Raw genomic sequence first — 19192 nt, forward strand, 5'->3', positions numbered from 1 at the left:
GAGGAGAGAACACACAGACTCTAGGTAACAGTTAAAATTATGCTTCAAAGGGATGTCAAGAAATAACATTGTAGTACAGGTCCAGAGATAAGGACCAGATTTTTTTTTTTATTATTTTTTGACTTAAGTTGATGACTTGTTTTTTAAAGGGAAAGAAATCTGAATAAAAATATGTGCATTTGTTTAATGCCTTCTTTGGGCCTTGACTATACTTGTGAAAACTAAGCAGTTAATGGAAAGCAGGATAGAAATTTTGTCTCTCTTTCCACCCTCTGGAATGTATTTGCTGTCAAGTGATATGTTTTAGACAACATCATGTGTTTTATATGACTTTATATAACTTTTTTTTTTTCCCCTCCAAAGGCAGTGAAAAAAGAAAATATCAAGATGAGTAAAAAGCCTCCAAATCGTCCTGGAATCACATTTGAGATTGGTGCTCGTTTGGAGGCACTGGACTATTTACAAAAATGGTATGGAAGACATTGTGCAGTATTTACTAAGAGCAAAATTTTTTTGTGTATATTGTATGTTTTGATGTCTAATTATAAAACTCACTGAACCTATTCATTGACTGTTTCACATGTGAATTTTATGAATTTCCACATAATAAGTCTGTTAAAACTATTATCTTTTAGGAAAATAATTCTCTCTTAAGAGAATGGTGTCTTGTTTGTTTGCTTTTAGTTGCTTGTGCAGCAGTAGTATGTGAAGAGCATTTCCAGACTAGTGTGGAATGCAGTGTCATGTGTGAGATGATTGGTGTGTTAATGTGGCAAACTTCTGTGACTGAAGACTTTTTTTGTTTTAGTTTAGACCTTCAAGTGAATTTGTTTTGTATTCAGTTATCACACTTCATAGGTTCACAAAACTCATTCTAAAAAAAGAAAACATCCTTAGTCGAAGTTCATGGAATAGGTAAGTACAATTGTATTTGTATCAAACAGTTGGAGGAATGAAGTACACCACCCAGTCATATCATGAGTAGGAGTCAAGACTATAAAATGGAAACTTGTGGGCACACGGGCCACTCTACATGGCATGTGTATTGTGAAAGGAGTTGTTCTTTTGAAATAAATTGTTAGTCAAAATTTTATTAATGCACGTGGGCTAATTTCATGATGTATGTTGTCCATACTACTTCAGTTTGAAAAAATCCCTGGTTTTGTTAAAGTAGGTGACACAGGAAGTTGATGGTTCTACCCAGAAGTTTTTCTTAGCTTCTCTCTGATTAGTTAGGGCTAGGAAATGTAGAAGCCTGTACCAGCTTTTCTGTTGCATTCCTGGAGAACTAAGCGTGTTCATGTAAATATCTGATCCTGCTAACTCCAGGTTGTGTAATATAGAAGTCTGTGTATTATTTACATGTTTACTCCAGTAGTTATATGCTCTGTATAAAAAATTGGGTTAAACTTCTTTATCTTTAGAGCTTTGATTTTAATTACAGCAAAAGTGTTATAGTGAATGGTCTCTAAAGGAAAATATGGTTTACAGAACAGTCCTTGTTCTTATCTGTTGCTGTAGAGTGGGTATTCAACATACTGATTCTATAACAGAATGCCAAGATCATGAAAATGTCTGAGTGGTGCTAGAAAAATAATTTAAATAGAACTCTTTATAACATCTCCTGTGACTACAGATAATTGGTTAATGTAACTAGATAAGAAAAGTTAATATGTAAAAGTAGCTTCAGCTTAATTGTATATAAAAAAAAAAAATCATTGAATATCCAGTGTATAGCTTCTATGGGATCTGCCCAGCCTTTTCACAGGGGAGGGTTGCATGTCTGCTCTGGAGTTCTTGTCTAGGTTTGGACTTGTCAGGTGTGGGCCCTGTTGCAAGCTCTGCAGCTGAATTGCTTGGTATTTTCAGGCAGAATAGAATTTATTCTGAACTTTCTAGGAACTGATTTATCAACTGGACCACCAGGTAGAACAAATCATGTTGATATGCATGTAAACTTCCATGATGCCATATACAGGAGCAGAGAGTTAATATTAAAATTTTGCAGTTACAGCAACACTGAAAACGGGACTCTTTCACGGGCAATAATATTCATGCACGTAACCAAAGAGTTTATTAGAGAAATCCTTCTGTTATGTTACTGTTAGGGTGACATGGGCTGAAATAATAGTCTGTGTGACTTTTTTTTTCCCCCCTTAGCTTTCTGTTACCTAAGGGTGTAGTGGATATTTTTTAAATTCTTTCTATACTTAAGCTGTATTCATTCCCCTCATCTACATGCAGAAATAGAACATACTTCAAAGAAAATAAAGTTGCTGAACTTACATGAAATCTCTATTTTTTAACAAAACCAAAATTGAAGAGCAGTAGTCTTGCTTAACTCAATCTTTCTACAAGCAACAAATTGAGAACACTTGCTGAAAAATAGCTTTTGAAAGGGTTTTGATTCTTTTTCTCCATTTTTCTGAAAGCCTGCTGTCATTTAAAGATTCAGTGTTCATGACCGGTTAATATGTTAATCAAGAAAGTCATATAGAGGATGGGAAAAAAAATAAAGTGAAGTTCTGCTGTATGTTTTTGCTTTCTGAAGCACATCTGCTTCAGAATTCTCATCCGTGTAGCAGTTGCTGAAATTCCTCTTACGGAATCTGGTGTTCTGTTTGAATTCTGGAAACTTTGGAGAGGGCATTGTGTTCCTTGACTATTTATTGCTTAAAACCCCCATACTTTTAAACGAAGAAGTTTTTTGCAGACAGTGTTTGAGTCACTGGTATCACTTGACATGTATGGTTACTGAGTAGAAGAAAACCTGATCAAACTGATCAGCAAAGACAGTCTCTTTAAGAGCATGTTTATTTTTGCTTTATTGTGGAGGTAACTGCAATTGCTTCTTTATCAAGTGAAAACCAGTATATTGTTGCAGGGGAGGTCATCTTCTATAGTGGGTTTGTACTGCTTGTTATATCTAAATTCACTAAAGCGAACCATGAAATGCAGCTCTAATCAAAATCAGTGTGATCACCTGTCAGCAGATAGTAAATGAGATGGGATTCACTGATAACAGAAAATTATTAAATACATATGAAATGATCAGGGGCCTGTGAAGCGTACGACCTGTGAAGAGAGATCAAGGAAACTAGGCTTATTTAGCTTGGAGAAGGCTTCAGGAGACCCACTATCAGCCTTCAAATATGTACAGGGATGTCATCAAGAAGACTTAGATGACCTCTCCACAGTAGCGTGTGGTTGGAGGACAAGAGACAATAGGTACAAGTTGAAATGAGATTCAGGCTAGGTACAAGGAGAATCTTGTTCCCCATGGGACAGTCAAGTACTGGATCAGGTTGTCTAAAGAGTTTCTGGATTATCCAACATTGGAAGTTTTCAAGACTGGGCTGGATAAAACCCTGGAAAACCTGCTGTGATCCCATAGCTGACCCTGCTTTGAGTACGAGGTTGGAATGGAGGCTTTCTGAGGTCCCTTCCAACTTGAATTATCCTGTGGTCTCATACAAAAACTGATATGTGTTCACACCCCCCCCCCTATGCCTCTCACTGAGAAAACAAATGAAACAGTGGTAAAACAGCACATATCTGCAAGTATGGGCCCACATTTAAGACTTAAGCTATTAGCTCCCGCAAGTACGACACAGTCTTTGCAAAACTGATGGATTTAAAGATACATATCTTCCTTTTGTTTCTGTTTTCTTGTGTCTTTTGTGGCTCTAGCTCTCTACTGGTTGTCCCATAATGGGCAGATAATGCTTTGAACAAAACAACCCTGTTATTTTTCCTGAGACCGTGGTCTTTATTAATCTGCTTGATCTAAACTATAAGTTAGGTAATGAAGGAAGTACAGATGCATGGCCTTGTTGCAGTTCTGGAATGGAAACAGCTGGCTAAAATAGGTTAGTTAACAGGACAACAGCACTTTGACTTGGTATATTTGATTATCTGGATGGACTTTTATTTTTATTTTTTCAGTGTGGAGGAAGCTTTTTCCCTGTAAGACTTTGGGAAATCTTATTTTTTCAGTCCTTGCTTTGGATTTCAGTTGACTGGGTTACTTCACAGTCCTTTCAAATACCTGGCTGTCAGTACTCTGGTTTATATTGATATAATACTATATATAATGAAAAGTAGGGAGTTAGAAGTAGGTGTTTGCAGATACCAGAAGGCTATTTGGGGAGAAGTCAGGATCCTCTATGAGGTAGAAGGGAAGACTTTTTATTGTGAAGGCAGAAAGTATGTGTCTGTTTCTAGGCTTTGTGGGTGTGCAAACATGGGTAAATTTACTAATGTTTTTGCATCCTTTTACACAGTTTGAAATAACTGTTTTCTCATCTCACAGGGCAATTCACCACTTTTTGGTTGCTTTTGAAGGGTCAAAAGGAAGATAATGTAAAAATGAAAAATAATATCCGTGTGGCCATTAATGTGTGTTGAATGCATTGGAGGAAATAGGCATTTTTTAATTTGTTTTTTACACTGTCAAGAAACCAAAACTGGAAGTTTTGCATTAAGTTTTCCTATATGAAGGTTGGAGCACTATTGTTGTCTGATCAGTGCCTCGTAGTGTAAATTTTTTAAGCCGTATTAAATTTTGAAGCTTTACAAATACGTTGCATAATTCTTACAGGTTGGAGTCAGTGGAACCTGAGAATGGAGAGCATGCAATATGTAAACTGGGCAGATACCATCAGCTAGCAATAGTCTTCCTGTTCTCTCTTTCAAAAACAAGAACAAAATCCCCTAAAACTCGGACGAGACTTTATTTGGGATTATTAGATGCTATTTCCAGCATGCTATTAAAAAAACACACCCAAAACTTGCAGGTTATTGTTTCTTCCCTCAAAAAGAACACTTGCATTACACTTGCAGTACTGAACTGGAGTGTGGTTGTTTTTTTTTATTTATTTTTTTTTTTCTTCTGTGAAAAGTAAAGACTTTTTCTTTTGTTTTTAAGACTGTGTTTTCTGACTTGTGCTGAACAAATGTTGGCAAATCTGTTGTATACCAAATTCATTCTGATCCCTTAGTGTGGAGTACTTGCTGGGGGCAAATGGGGAGAATTAACCTGACTGGAAGGTTGTTAGGCCTTACGCTTCATTACACTTTTTCATTGTTTGTATTCACCTTTGTCGTACTTGTAGCTTTGTGATGGAAGGAACTTCTGCATAAAATTTCGCATGTGAGATGTAAACGTCTTCATATTAATCTTCTTTCTACAGAATAAATATAAACATTGCTCTTAGCCATCGTAAAAGCTTTCCTGTATGTATTGTTACTAGAATTATTTAAAAACATAGGTTAAAAAATTTAGGTTGCCATTTTATCTTTTGTTAGCAGGAAGCGCATACTTGCCTTTGAAATATTTGTATAATTTTGCAATTTACGAAACTGATTATTTTCAGTAAAAGTACAAAAACTGTAACACCAGAAAAATGTTGCTGTGCAGTATAAAATTTGCAATAGTAAATTCTGCAATATGTGTGCTCTGCTCTTGTCCACTGTGGGATCAGTATTGTGAAATATGACTGTTTATACATATTTGTGGCACATTGTGTGGCTAAATTTAGTGGATATTGAGGGTAATAGCTTGTTGCTAAATCCATACAAAGTTATTTTTGGGCTACCTAATAACCAATCATATATAGCTTGGGTGCTTCAGAGATTTGCTAAAGCTTCCTTCTCTGAGGACTGGAGTTGAATGCAGCTTTTGGCTCTACTTGTTTTGCAATCACTGTCTTAAGATACACTGACAAATCATAGGTTATTGGAATAAAGCCATTATGTGATGATATAATTATCATAAGATTTAACTGCAAAACCAGTATCATGGACCTTCATTCAGAGCTGACAATGACATTTTAAAAAGACTTTGATAGCAGAAATTCTGTTTATCAAAGAGAAATTAACCAATACCTTGTGCCGCATTTCCTTTCTTGAGCGATCCCTAGTGAAACTCAATATTTTGCATATCTACTTTTATTCACTGATGCTAACTTTGCTCTCTTGTTTATTGTTTGGTTGGTTTTTTATTTTTTTTCCCATTTATATTAATGTCTTGATTCTTGGCTTGCTGAACTTTCCCTAAAACTGTCTTCATTTTTAAATATTGGTCTCTAAACTATACTCTGTATTTTACTTCCCCCTCTTACTCAGTTTTCTCTTTCCAGGACGGTACTTTCTACACACAGTGCTTGAAAAAGTGACTTTGCTGATGTTGACCAGTGAAAGCTACCAGCCATAACAGCAATAAAAATGTAGCAAGGCGACTGCGATAGCGTAGCTCCATAATGGGAAAAGAGTATTGGGTTGTAGACTTCTGGAAAAAGGAGAATTCTGTCTTTTGGCTGATGATCCCTAAATTTTGTAAAATAACCATACTTTTGCATCACTGCCTGGCTGGCTTGTGATGAACCTGACATTTCCAACTGTAGTGAGAAAGAGCACCATCGTTCTTGTCTTTCATTTCACTACTGCAGCCTCAGTGTTTGGGCACAAGCCCTCATTTTTGATTGCTACAAAGTGAATTTCCCATCCTCTTGCTTTTCTGTTTTTCCTTCCTTCCCTCTGCTACATGCTTTCTGTGTCATCATTTATTTCTAGTTGGAACTGTTTCAGGTAACATTGTTACTCATATGTTTGCTGTAGTAAGTTACTTTACTTTTTCCTCTGCTTTGCTACTCTTCCTGCTTATTCTGACACTTGGTGTCTAGTTACAATAAGACTGAAATTGGGAAGATGAAAAAACTAGGAAGAAATTTTGTAATAAAATTCCTAAATGTAGCAGCATGTAGACTCAAGAAAAAGACACCGTCAGAGGCAGGGCTTAGGAAAACCATCTCTTGGCTGACTTATTTTCTTGAAGCCTTGTTCAAAGCTAAACCAGAATGCTGTCCTGGTTTGGTCAAACCAGGACAAATGCTGATGATGAGATTCAGGTTTGACCCATGAGTTTTACTTTCTGTTTTGATACAATATGTCTTCAGTTTCACTGATCTTGTTAGATTGTTGTTATTAGCCTACCTGAGAGGGGAAAGGAGGTTGATCTTGTTGCTCCTCTGAAAGAAGTCCTATGGAGTTCTTCTATCTTGAAAAAGATTTTGTTAGTAGGGTAGCAAATTCGAATCTGCAATTTGAGACTAAAACACTGTTTGTTTGTGTTTTTTTTTTTTTTTTTAAAGTTCGGTGAGAAGAAGTTGGCAACTTAAAGAATGGCTATGAAAACATTTTGCATTTCTGAAATGTATATATGAGACAAATGGAACAAGAGGTTGGACTGTCTGCATTCTGATCTGAGGGTGAAATGTGGCTGAAGTAGTTGCAATAGTAACCTAGAAAATCGGATAATTTTTCTCATTCAGGAACCGAGATATTTAGATATTGGGAAGCCATATGCATCACTGCAGCTGAAGAAGTAGGACTGGAGGAATGAAGGAGCAAAGAGTTTGACACCTTTTGTTTTAATGCCCTGTTTTAGTCACCAGGAAACAAGGAAAGCCTGTACTTCCTGAAAACTTTGATATTTTAATTGGAACATGGTGCTAAAGATTCCTTTATCAGGACTGTCAATATTTTGGAGTGGAAAATATTAAAAATGGAAAATGTTAACGAGATTCCTGTATGTCAGTTGTGTTTCTAGTTGATGGAATCTGCAGTAGGACTAGAAATTGTTGCTTAAACTCTGCTTGCCTACTATTGCTCTACAGTAGCATTTTGTTAAGAAAACATCTTGCCTCTTAATGAAAGTGAAAGACAGCTGCCCTTTTGCTGTCGTCTTTCTTTCAGTACATGTTTTGTTAACTTTAGACCATACCTACTATAAAGTCTGGCGAAAATTTGATAGTGTAATTAACTTTTTTTAGGGGATTCTTTGCACTTTTGAATCTCTTTCAATACTTTTGTGAAGGGCAAAAGGAGCTGAATTTTGCATCATTCCAATTTTCTCTGCACTTCATACAGTGGAAATAATGGGATCTGATAGTTTCGGTTGAAGAAATAGTGTGACAAAACCAGTTTGTGCCTTGCTCCCTTACTACAGTTTTTTGAAAGAGAACACTTCACAGTATCACAGTATGCTAGGGATTGGAAGGGACCTCAAAAGATCATCTAGTCCAATCCCCCTGTCGGAGCAGGAACACCTAGATGAGGTTGCACAGGAAGGCGTCCAGGCGAGTTTTGAATGTCTCCAGAGAAGGAGACTCCACAACCTCCCTGGGCACTTCAGTGAAACAGAAATAGTAAGACTGACTGAATAATAATTGCTGAAGTCAAAGGAATCTGCTATTTTTCCCTACAAATGTAATCTCAAACTTTATGGTTCCTTATATGTCTATGCCACACCCAAAATAAGGTCCTAAGACTTGATCTGTTTGCAGCCGGGTCCTGATTAGCTCTACTGAGCACATATAATGTTTGTTGAGAGTAAAATACACATATTAATTAAGACTGACATATTTATTTTAGTGCACGTGGAGTAACAGGGAGATGACTGTAAAAAAAAATAGTTACTAGGAATCAAATTTAATGGCAGTGGAATAATGGAATTTGATCTATAAATTAATAAGCCACTTAGATTAAGTAAGAATGTTCTCTTGACTCTGGGTTTGATTAGTTGCTTGGATTTGTCTGGAATCAATGGTATAGTTTAAAACATTTCATATGATAAAAGCAATTAATGTGCTCCTAAAACTATTTTATAACTTTCCCATCCCCAAGAATTACAAGATTTTGCTTTAAACAAACGCTGGCTTTAAAACCGATAAGCACAAACTTCTAATGCCAATTTCCAGTCTTGGTCTGGGAGTTTGAGGTGTAAATTTGTGTATAATCATCTATGTCACTGCTGTGTATAGATAACTCTTAAAACTAAGTGGTATCCTACTGTCATTTAAATAACTTCTTTTTCAGACTTGGGATTTTGCAATACAAGGTGTCAGTATAACTTTCTGTATGGTCATGTAAGCATCTTTCATTGTATGCAAAAATATAACCCTGGAAAAAGCTTTGGCATTTACCACTTTGTTTATAATTCAAGGTATCCATCTCGTATTGAGAAGATAGATTATGAAGAGGGGAAGATGTTAGTCCATTTTGAACGTTGGAGTCATCGCTACGATGAGTGGATTTACTGGGACAGCAATAGGTTGCGACCCTTGGAAAGACCAGCATTAAGAAAAGAAGGGCTAAAAGATGACGAAGAATTTGTTGTAAGTGGCACATTTATTTTGTCTTTGACTCTTTTTTTGTAAACTGTTCTACTTGTTTTCCTATGTTAAATCTCTCTAGCACATAATGTTTAATTCTTTTTAGGAAAAAATCTAAATGATTAAAATATTAATGAATAAATTTGTCTAAAATAGGATTTTAAACCTGGAGAAGAAGTCCTAGCTCGTTGGACAGACTGTCGATATTACCCTGCGAAGATTGAAGCAATTAATAAAGAGGGTATGTATTTGTGTATGGTCTGTTGGTGAGGACTGTTTCCATATGCTATGCTGTAGCTGTAGTCTGCTTAAAAAAAAAAAAAAGATGTGTATAAAGTTTTCCTCCCTGCCTCAATATTAAGTGAAAATGTTTCTATTCTGTCAAACTTAGTAAGAAGTTTCTTTTATCTGGGTGAAATTAAGCAATTGGAATTTCTCCTGAAAGACAAAATGCTTAATGGTTCCTCAGCGATGAGAAGAATATCTTGTGCATGGTGTTATGCATATTTTGTACTATTGTTGATTTGGGCTACTGATACATTTAAATTTGTGTATTTGTTTCAGGAATGGTAAGTCTCTTTAGAGTTCTGTTTATTGAAGAAAAACAATGGAAATAGGGAAACAGAGAAACAATTTAGATGCAGTACTTCACAGTGGGGTGTTATTTTTAATGAACATAAGTAGAAGTTAGTTTTTACTGTAATTTAAAGCAAATGAGGATTTGTTTGTGAATTCGTTTCCATGTTGTGGCAACTTAAATATTACATAATTCTTCCAATGAATTATGAGCAAAAATGACATGGTAGCTTAAACATGCTTGAAATTTTCCAAGAGGACAAAGAGCAACTATATAAAAGCAGAGTTTCATTGAGGCTGTCATTTATTTTTCTTCAAATTTTTGATCCTGACTGTGAGTAACACCTGGTTACTTTGTTCATATAGCCTACAAAACGTTTTCCTAAAGCTTTCATAGTAACAAGGTGTGTTTGTTTCTTAACTACTCATAGTGATTACATCAATTCTCTTCTAGGAACTTTCACAGTACAGTTCTATGATGGTGTTATTCGATGTCTTAAGAGGATGCATATCAAATCTATGCCAGAGGATGCAAAAGGACAGGTAAGAATACTTTAGGTATCTCTTTGTTAGGTTTTATATTGATTTTTTTTTTAATATCTTTATTAAATGCCATCTAGCACAACTAGCTTTAGATTACAGTCTTTACCTTAGGTCCTGCATGGCCTTGCTTCACCAGTTTTATGGGTGATGCCCCAGAGTGTGTTGCTCAAGTAGTCTTGCTGCTACCTGAAATGTCTAGCTGCCATACATTCCATTGCTGACTAATCTGTTCCCAGAGTTTTGTCTTGCAGAGTTTATAAAACCAGGGACATCCAGAGACTTTTCCTTCTGGTGTCCTTTCAGAAAATAGTTGAGCTTGTCAGTAGTCTGTGCTGGCATTGATTTATTTATTCCTTGCCCATCTCTTTTGTTTGCTACTGTTGTAGCTTTTTGCCCACATGCTCTTATTAATGTGATTGTTCTGTGGGGGTTTTCTCCCCTGTATCAGAACTTCTGTGGATTTAGACAGATAAGAATTTTTTTATCTCTGATAATGTCCAGTTGCTGTTAAAGAAGAGATGCTGAGTAGAAATTGAGGGAGGCTGTGAAGTAGAGATGATTTAGTCACTAGGCATATATTTACTTGCAAAAGAAAAACAACATTGAAAACTGTTACATGCTTTCAGTGGGAATACCATTGCATTTATCTTGCATGGTAACTCTATTCTCACAGTTAATGAGGAATTACTCCACTGAAACTATTCAAGACTGGGTGACAAGAAATGTGAAAAAAAAATTCTTATTTGCTCCCAGTTTTCTTTAGAATACTCTTTCTCACTTAGCAAATGAAATCCAAGTATTTCATAATTGCTGTTGTAACCATCCAGATCGTGACAAGGGCAGATGGATAAGCGAAAAGGCTTGAAAACATTTCTGTATCCTGGCCTCCAGGTTATGGGTAGCTGTATACTGGGATTGATCATCTATGCAAAAAACACTGGAACTTTGTGCAGGCAATGCTGCACTATTTAAACTATGTTTCCTTAAGGAGATTAAACTGAAATCTATAGTCATGCTAACACTGGCTTCTTGCTGCAGTCTCACAGTAACTCTGCTGAACTAGAATGTAATATTTCAAACAATATTTTCAGTATGACAGTAAGTTAGGAAGCTGGAATATTTCATTTTACTTCATAAAAAGGAAATCTTGGGTAATGTGGTTGTGACTGAACTGAAACAGCCCTTCTGTGACACTGTAAAATCCCTTACTTGGTCCTCTGTTTTTTCTAGGGAGCTATGTTGTGTCTAATCTTGAGTTACTACTCTTAGGCCACAGGCATCTTCAGCTTAAAAAAAAAAAATAGTAAATCCATTTCTGAGCAACCATTTTAACGTTCAGACATGCTTGGTGGCAGTCCAGCTCATCTAGTATTTCTAATTTTTCTCAGTAGTTGAGAGTTATGGAGTCAGTCTCATGCATCTCAGGGGCTGAACACAGGTGGCTTCAATGAAGTCTTGAGAAAAAATAAGGGGACTAAATTTATGCTTTGAGTTTAATTTAGCATTTTTAAGTTGTCTTGCAGCAAGACCAATACTAGTTATGCTTTCTATAATGCTAATTGATATTAGTCTTAGAATTTCATTTTGCAAAATAAGAGTTAGGCATGAAGTTCTGAAGCTTTCAAAGGCAAAGATACTTTTTCTGCAACATCTCCTACATCATTATGCTATATTAAAATGTCTGTTTTTCAAAATATTTTTGTGGTTTTTAGGAATAAAAATTTGATCTAAGATTTGGTTTGAAAATCAGTTATCTGAAACTGAGCTTTCTACAAGCCTAGAACTCAAATGAATGTTCTGAGTTTTTTTGCAATATTTATTTTATTTTATTTATTCTTATAAGAAGACATTTACTAAAAATTACATAAATATTATAAAAAAACCAAGAATATAACTTGACTTGAAAAATAGTGTTGTCAGATCCAAAACTTCATGCTTAATTTAAACCTATGTCTGTTTCCAAAGAAAAAAACACATTTCAAGTGTAAGTTTAAGATACTTCAAGTTCTAGGGCATTAGCAAATTTAACAAATGTAAGATCTGTTTGGAAGGTGTGTGCTAAGCCTGCAGAATTTGAATTACATGGAGAAAGAGAGATATAGACTAGTTTAGTTAATTCTTTGATTTGAGCTTAGTGTGTCTTAAAGGACGAGATTGTAAACACTGTAATGCTCAAACTATTTTTGAGTTGCAGCAGAATTGTGTTTCAATAAGACTCAGCTGTGAGGGTGGAAAGGCAAAATTTTTAAAGGGTGGAAAATACTTGTGTGGTTCAATGCAATGAGACTATAGGTTAGGTTGCTCTGCACATAAGCGCAAATTAATTGAAATCACAAATGTGGCTAACGTAGTACAGAGGAAATAAAAAAAGATGAGGATATTTAGACTGCCCTTGTGAGAGCACATATGAAGTATTTGGATAACTTACTTTTTCTGTTTCATGTTTTTTGTTTTATCTTCGATATAATTAGGCGCGCGAGAGGGAGCAGATAGCGCCGGAGCTGAGATTAGTGACGGAAATCGAACCAAAAGAAGTGAGTTTTGAGGAGGGTTTTGAAGGAGAGGGAGGGGACTTGGCACACAGGAAGAGGAAGCTGAGGAAAAAGCATGGATTTGCGATTGGGACAGAGGAAAAAAGATGTGACAGGAGACAATGTGAGCCAAGATGTAGGTGGGGCAGACTGTTTAGACTTGAAAGGTGAGGGTAAGGATTCCAGGCTTGATGTGGAATCAGCCAGTCAATAGATTGATGATGTTTTATATATGTGTATGTATGAATGTGTGGGCGTTGGGAATTGTGATGTCAGGACAGGAAAAACATCTTTAGTACTGTAGAGAAGCAAAAAAGTGGTGAGTGTAGGCAGGTGAAGGGAGAACTATGTGTGTGTGAATTCTGCTATTGGTACAAGGGTTGGTTTTTAGAACTGATTCTGGGTTTTGCCTTCCCACTGTTGTAGGTTTAAGGTTACGCAAAGGAATATTTTAAAATACAAGTGTTTTAGCCAATTGATGTGTAAGGCTATTGGGTAATTTCTACTAACATATTTCTTGATCGTGCAATTTCCTGTGTTTTGATTTAGTGAATCTAATTAGCATAATGACAGCTTTCCTCAAAAATGATAAAGTAATGTTTTGTCTTCTAACTACCATGTCCCATTACTTCTCTCCTGTCAAATTTCTCAGCTTGCTTGAAAGGTTAATTTTAGTAAGAGTAAGAAAACAAGGAAATACATGTTTTTTTAAAGCTGTATACGTACATGAGAAACTTACACTGGGGTGAGATACTGTGGGAAGTGGGAAATCGGGCTGGATGGTGCAGAGTAACTGGTGCAGGGTTACAAAACCACAGCCAGTAAAGCAACAGTGTCAGGACGCGAGGGACAAGTAGAGAGAACTTCTCTTAGGAGGATTTTGCTTTTAGTTTATTAATTTGGGATGTGTTCATATTTGGGCCCTTGGCTTTGTGTATACTGAATGCTCTGGGGAGGTGTCCTGCTGTTAAAGATTTGCAAGTAGTTTCTGTGATATCTGTGACATTTAGTGTCCTGCTATTATGGTTGACAGAGTAGATGTCTTACAACAGCCCTGAGAATTCATTTCAGAATTCATTGTGCTTTAGGCTTCCACTGTTATTCTCCCATTTTTTGTTAAAATTTTCTAAAAAGTCTGATAAAGGCACCAGTGCATGTTTTTAAAGGAGGAGTTCCTGTGCTCTTCAAAAGAAATATAATCACATTAGCATCTTAGGTGCTAAATGGTTCTCACATGTCAGGAGCCGTGCAGCTGAGCAATCACTTTGTGGGAGTTCAAGGTTAAAAAGCAGGAATTACCTGTGTCACTTTATTGCCTATATATGTACTCCAGAGCCAAAATAAAAATGGACCCACAGAGTTTCTGGCCAATTCAGAGTCACAGAATTGTTGCAGTTGGAAGGGACCTCTTGATAATTTTGTCCACCTCCCTGCTTAAGGTTCTCTTCACTGAGTTTGAATTTACATGTTAATGTAGAAAACAAGTATAACTATCACCATAATTAATGTCTCTCTGCTCTGGCTTCTGAATGTTTAACCTTTGTTTCCTTCATTGTTACATGTGTCCTGCTACCCTTTGTAAGCTCTGTGTCTTAAGGAAAGTGTCCAAACCATGAAATAAAATGCAAACAAAAAAAACCCCTTCATCTTGCACCAGAACAGCTACTGTTAGAACAGGATACTTAGTTCAGTGCGATCCTTGAAGCTCGATATCTTTGGAAAGCTTCTGATTTCAGGGTGCTTAGCTTGCCTGAAAACTAAAATGCTGTTTAGAAGCTGTTTTGATGCAGGCTGCCCTTCCTTTGCTTCCCACTTTCATGGTAAGATTCAAGCTCCAGCCATGTTACTGATCCTCTTCATCCCTTGGCCAGGGTACAGTGTAAGACTTCTACTCTCAGGTCTCCTAACTCCTCACCAGCACAAATAGCTCAATCCTTTTTTTGTCCTGCTGGATGGGCAAGGCTCTGGATGGATTGGAGCTAATGTGTGTGCTCGTTTTGGCTGGCCAAAAAAGAGGTATGTGTGTTTTTGATTGACTATGCAGCTGGCGATTAGACACGCTCTTTGTGGCTGGCCTGTCACCAAATGGCCTTGGTAGTTGCCTGTTGTGTAAGCATTGCCAAAGCGCTTCCAAACTCTTCTGCTGCTAGCTAGACTGAGTATATGCATCTTGCCTTGACAGTTTGGACACAGAACACTTCACCTTAGGGGAATCAAAACTGTTGGTGTTTTAAAGTATATAGCTTGATGCGATATAGAAGCATAACCTATGGAAAGCAGCAATTTAAAAGTATTGAGCTTTGGAAAAGGAAAAGCATAATACGAGAAAGAGTAATGCTTTGTATTTTGTGTTATGCTTTTCTCATACATCGAAGGAGGCAAATAAACCTCAGTACAGCAAAAACTGGAAAGACTTATAATATGTAATGAGTGAGGGAAAAGCTGCATTGAAACAAGATTTATAAAATACTTTAGGTACCTCATATGATAACATAACAACAAGGAAACAGTCCAGAATAAAATAATACTCTGTTCACAGTTGGGGGGGAAAAAAAGTATTACTACTTGTAGTAACTAGACTATTTGTGAAACTAGACACTTTTTTTATATATGGTAGTAAAAATTTGCAAATACTCTTGTAGCCAAGTTGCCATGTAGTAAATCAATTGTTCAAAACACTCAGTTGCTTAATTTTACTGCTGAAGGTTGAACATTGCTATTGGGTTTTATATTGCATATAACTTCTCCATGGAAATATTCTGTACCTTGATGTTAAAGAAAATTTAAAAAAATACTTTACTAAAAAGGATCAAATTAAATTTTTTGCAATCAGATTGATGCCTGACATTCAAGAGACATAAAGCAGGAGTCTGATAGCTCCAAGCTAGTGGAAAGACCTTGGCTCAGCCTTGGAAGTATTTTGTTCTCTCTGTTGACTTACAGGTGGCTGGACTTTGTCTACATACAAGAGTAGATGAATTAGGGCTGTATGTTCTCTTGTTTACTCCTTGGATGTTTCTGTATGATCAAATAAGACATTATCCAAAATGGCACTTGTGTTACCTTAAATGTGGATTGTGAAATTCAGTCATGTTATAGAGCACTTTATTGAAATTATTGAATGAAGCATGTAATGCGTAATATGAAGAGTGCTATCTATAGTTACTCTAGAAACACAGATATAATTCAAGAAGAGTTGTCCCTGCTTTATCAATTTAATTCAGGAAGAACTCTGCCCAATCATGCAGCTGACTGGACCATGCTTTGAGTTGATTGTAGTTTTGAATAATAGTTAAATTCAAGCAACAATGGAATTGGTGTGTTTCACAGCCAGAAGGGTAAGAAAACAGTCAGTGTTCTGGGTTTGGGAGCTCCTGGGTTTCTAAAGCTAGGGCACATAAAATAGATAGCAGGAAACGTGTGCAGCCAGAATTCTATACGCAGTGTGCTTTTGAAGGTTTTTTCATTTTGCTTTTTATCCATGTGGCATACTGATAGTACATCAAGTTTATTTAGGCAACTAGGGAAACTCATTTTGCCACTTTTTTGAATAGTAGCCATAAAAATAAATCCAAATGTTCTTAAACATTTCTAGATGAAGTTTCACTGAGTTTATAAGTGTGTTCTGTTTGAATCTCAGGCACTTTTTAATACTTACTTACCGTGTTTTCCTTTTTGGAGGATTGGATAGCTTTGGTCAAAGCTGCTGCTGCAGCAGCAGCCAAGAACAAAGCAGGAAGTAAACCTAGAACCAGCGCAAACAGCAATAAAGATAAAGAGGACAGAAAATGGCTAAAAGTTCCTTCAAAAAAGGAAGAAACCTCAACCTCTGCAATCATGCAGGAAGTCCAAAAAAAGGAAGAGGAGCCTACATCTAGTGACACATTTGGTAAAAAAATTCTATACAAGATAAAATAGGTTCTTCTGTAATATTGAAGTAGAATTCTTTATGTTAATTTAGCAACTAAATAAGAACTAATATTTTTGGAGGAATATGTCTCATTTGTTATTATGATAACTTAATGATACATAAAATCAGTTCAGAAACAATTCTTATCACATAAATCAATTTCAGTCAGCATTTACTATGTGTGCAAAGCTTCTAACTAGCTCTAAAAAGAGCGGAATGTAGGTGGGTTTTTTTATGACTTCATTGTAATTTTTGTTCATATTCCTGCATCTTCTATTATCTGTGAGATAATCCCTGATTCTGTTCTAAGAAAAAATATTCCAATAAGGAGGATATATCCATATTCAGGCGCGTTTGAAACTATTTCTGATTTGATAAGAATTTGTTTGTAATAGTCTTTAATTCTACATTTGTCATAATATTGAGTAAAAATTACAAATTTGAGGTAATCTGTGTCTAATGCATCAATGTGTGTAATACTAAATCTTAAGAATGTGTCATTTTTGTTTTTAATAGAATTTTTAAAGTTTCTTTACTGCAGTATTCTAATAGCAGTTCTGAAATACTTGAGTATTTTGGGTGTATTTGTGAAATGTGAGTTTATTAGATTTCTCTTCTGTTTAAAAGTAGGATTTCCTGTAGTGGATGTTCCAAAGATGGCCTTTGTGCAGGCAGAAAGCACGTTATCACACAAGAGGAAAAGTAATCTAGGCAACTCATTTCAGGCGAAGAGAGCTCGTCTTAACAAGATTACTGGTAAAATGCTTTTTTTAAATTATTGACATTTTTCTTTTTTAATGTAGTGAAATATACATCCTTACATATAAGGTACTAAAGTAGCTTGATAAAAGCACGTTCATGGGCAGGTACACACTACAGTCTTGTAATCTATCAATGGTAATAAAACCTACCTTGTTCAGGAATTCAGAGAATGATCTCAGACTTGATTTGGTCTTTTTAGTTTTCTACAAATATAACCATCCTGAGCTGATGACTTTCGTGAGTATGTTTTAACTCTAGCTGCACAATTTTCTTCATTATTGGGTGAATCTGGGGTTTGTACAAATTCTTAATATGGTCATGAGTTACGTACCACCACTGCAAACTAAAGCTTTTGTTAGCTGTGGAAAAACTAAATGTTTTGTCGTAGTTTGTCATAAAGTAAAACTGTTGCTGAAAAGAGTTTACAGTATGTCGTTTAAAAGTGTACAAGGCTAGCTACAGATTGAAGCAATGAAGATCTAAAGTGGTTTTTGGTGTCTAAGGTGTTCATTCCCTACATTTATTACTCAGAGGTATTAATGGAAAACAAGTATACAGCTATAGAATACATTTTATACATCAGGAAATAGAATAATAGATAATTGGTCTTCAAAAGTTGAAAAATGCATTTTATTCTAAAACTTAATAGAAATTTACTTAAATGTGGAAAAATTATTTCAATTTGTATCCCCCTACCCCATGCCTCCCAGTAAGCAAATTGTGTTGCCAGCATGATCCTGTCAGTATTTAGGATGAGGTAATATGTTTGTATTTGTGTTGGGAAAGTATCGGGTGCTTTTCATAAGCTGGGTGGAAAAAAATTGTGAAGTCCCCCCCTTTAACAGAGGTGACCTTGGACAGACAGTAAGATGGAAATGCATTCCACTCATTCTTCTAGTAAATACTGTATGTGAAGTCTGACAACCTTTTGTATGCTACAGATAAGAGGGGATTTTTGTTTGTTGTAGTAGATGGTGTATGTTTGTTCATACTGAAAGTCTTACTTTTTTCTATAAAGTAAAAATAACCTGATTTACTAAACTGCATGACGAGGGTTTGGGGTTTTTTTCAGACTTGTTTTTGGCCGATCTAACCTTTCATAGGTCAGCAGTGGAGGATGTTAGTCATTTTTCTTATGAGTGTGGTTCCATTTCAGTGTCTCAATCAGTACTTCAATGTAAAGGAGAAAAATGAAATGGGCCAGTGTGGCACATGATATGAAGGAAGCAGTCTTTAGAAAAACCCATCTTGTGCCTCCAGGATTTTCTTTCCTGGAAAGCTTCTTATTTAGTACCGAGTTTAGTTAACAGATGTCTGATTTATCAGCCTCATTTCTACTGTCCTTTGCCCGTACTGCTTACGCCCTCAGTTAAGTCCCAATTTAATTGCTGCCATGAGCAGTAGAGTTATAAGATATATACTACTGATATATATTTACAGAGCCCTGTTATTTCTTTACAATAGCAACTAATAGCAAAAGATACCAAAACCAGCTGAAAAACCTATACCTCTAAGAAATTGTATTGTTCTGTACTTGTGAATAGATTCTCCTTTCCTAATGAGCTTTGTGAGAATAATAGCAGTTGGGTGGGCTCATATGGACTGAACTGAATAATCAGAAAACATAATGTTGCAGCCATTGGCTTCATTATCATTCTAAAAACAGTGTTTGTCTCTCTGTCTGTGAAAGCATACTC

At 36.0% G+C, this 19192-nt stretch overlaps 1 protein-coding gene across 8 annotated transcripts in view; it reads left to right on the plus strand.

The window, feature by feature from the left end:
• The window catches only part of PHF20L1 (PHD finger protein 20 like 1), a 58905-nt gene that overhangs the window by 974 nt on the left and 38739 nt on the right, over nucleotides 1-19192 (plus strand). For 4 of the 8 annotated variants that reach the window (XM_082479967.1, XM_082479969.1, XM_082479971.1 and 1 more), the window contains exons 2-7: nucleotides 364-470; nucleotides 9005-9176; nucleotides 9330-9414; nucleotides 10204-10292; nucleotides 16505-16712; nucleotides 17361-17489. In XM_082479967.1, coding sequence (XP_082336093.1) covers nucleotides 388-470; nucleotides 9005-9176; nucleotides 9330-9414; nucleotides 10204-10292; nucleotides 16505-16712; nucleotides 17361-17489 — 766 coding nt within the window. In that variant the 5' untranslated portion in view covers nucleotides 364-387. Of the gene's footprint in view, nucleotides 1-363; nucleotides 471-9004; nucleotides 9177-9329; nucleotides 9415-10203; nucleotides 10293-12763; nucleotides 12827-16504; nucleotides 16713-17360; nucleotides 17490-19192 lie in introns of all 8 variants that reach the window. The other 4 variants (XM_082479968.1, XM_082479970.1, XM_082479972.1 and 1 more) reach the window with 2 other exon arrangements.

Source organism: Vanellus vanellus (assembly GCF_965231255.1).
Source record: "Vanellus vanellus genome assembly, chromosome: 2".
In the NCBI taxonomy this organism is placed as follows: domain Eukaryota; kingdom Metazoa; phylum Chordata; class Aves; order Charadriiformes; family Charadriidae; genus Vanellus; species Vanellus vanellus.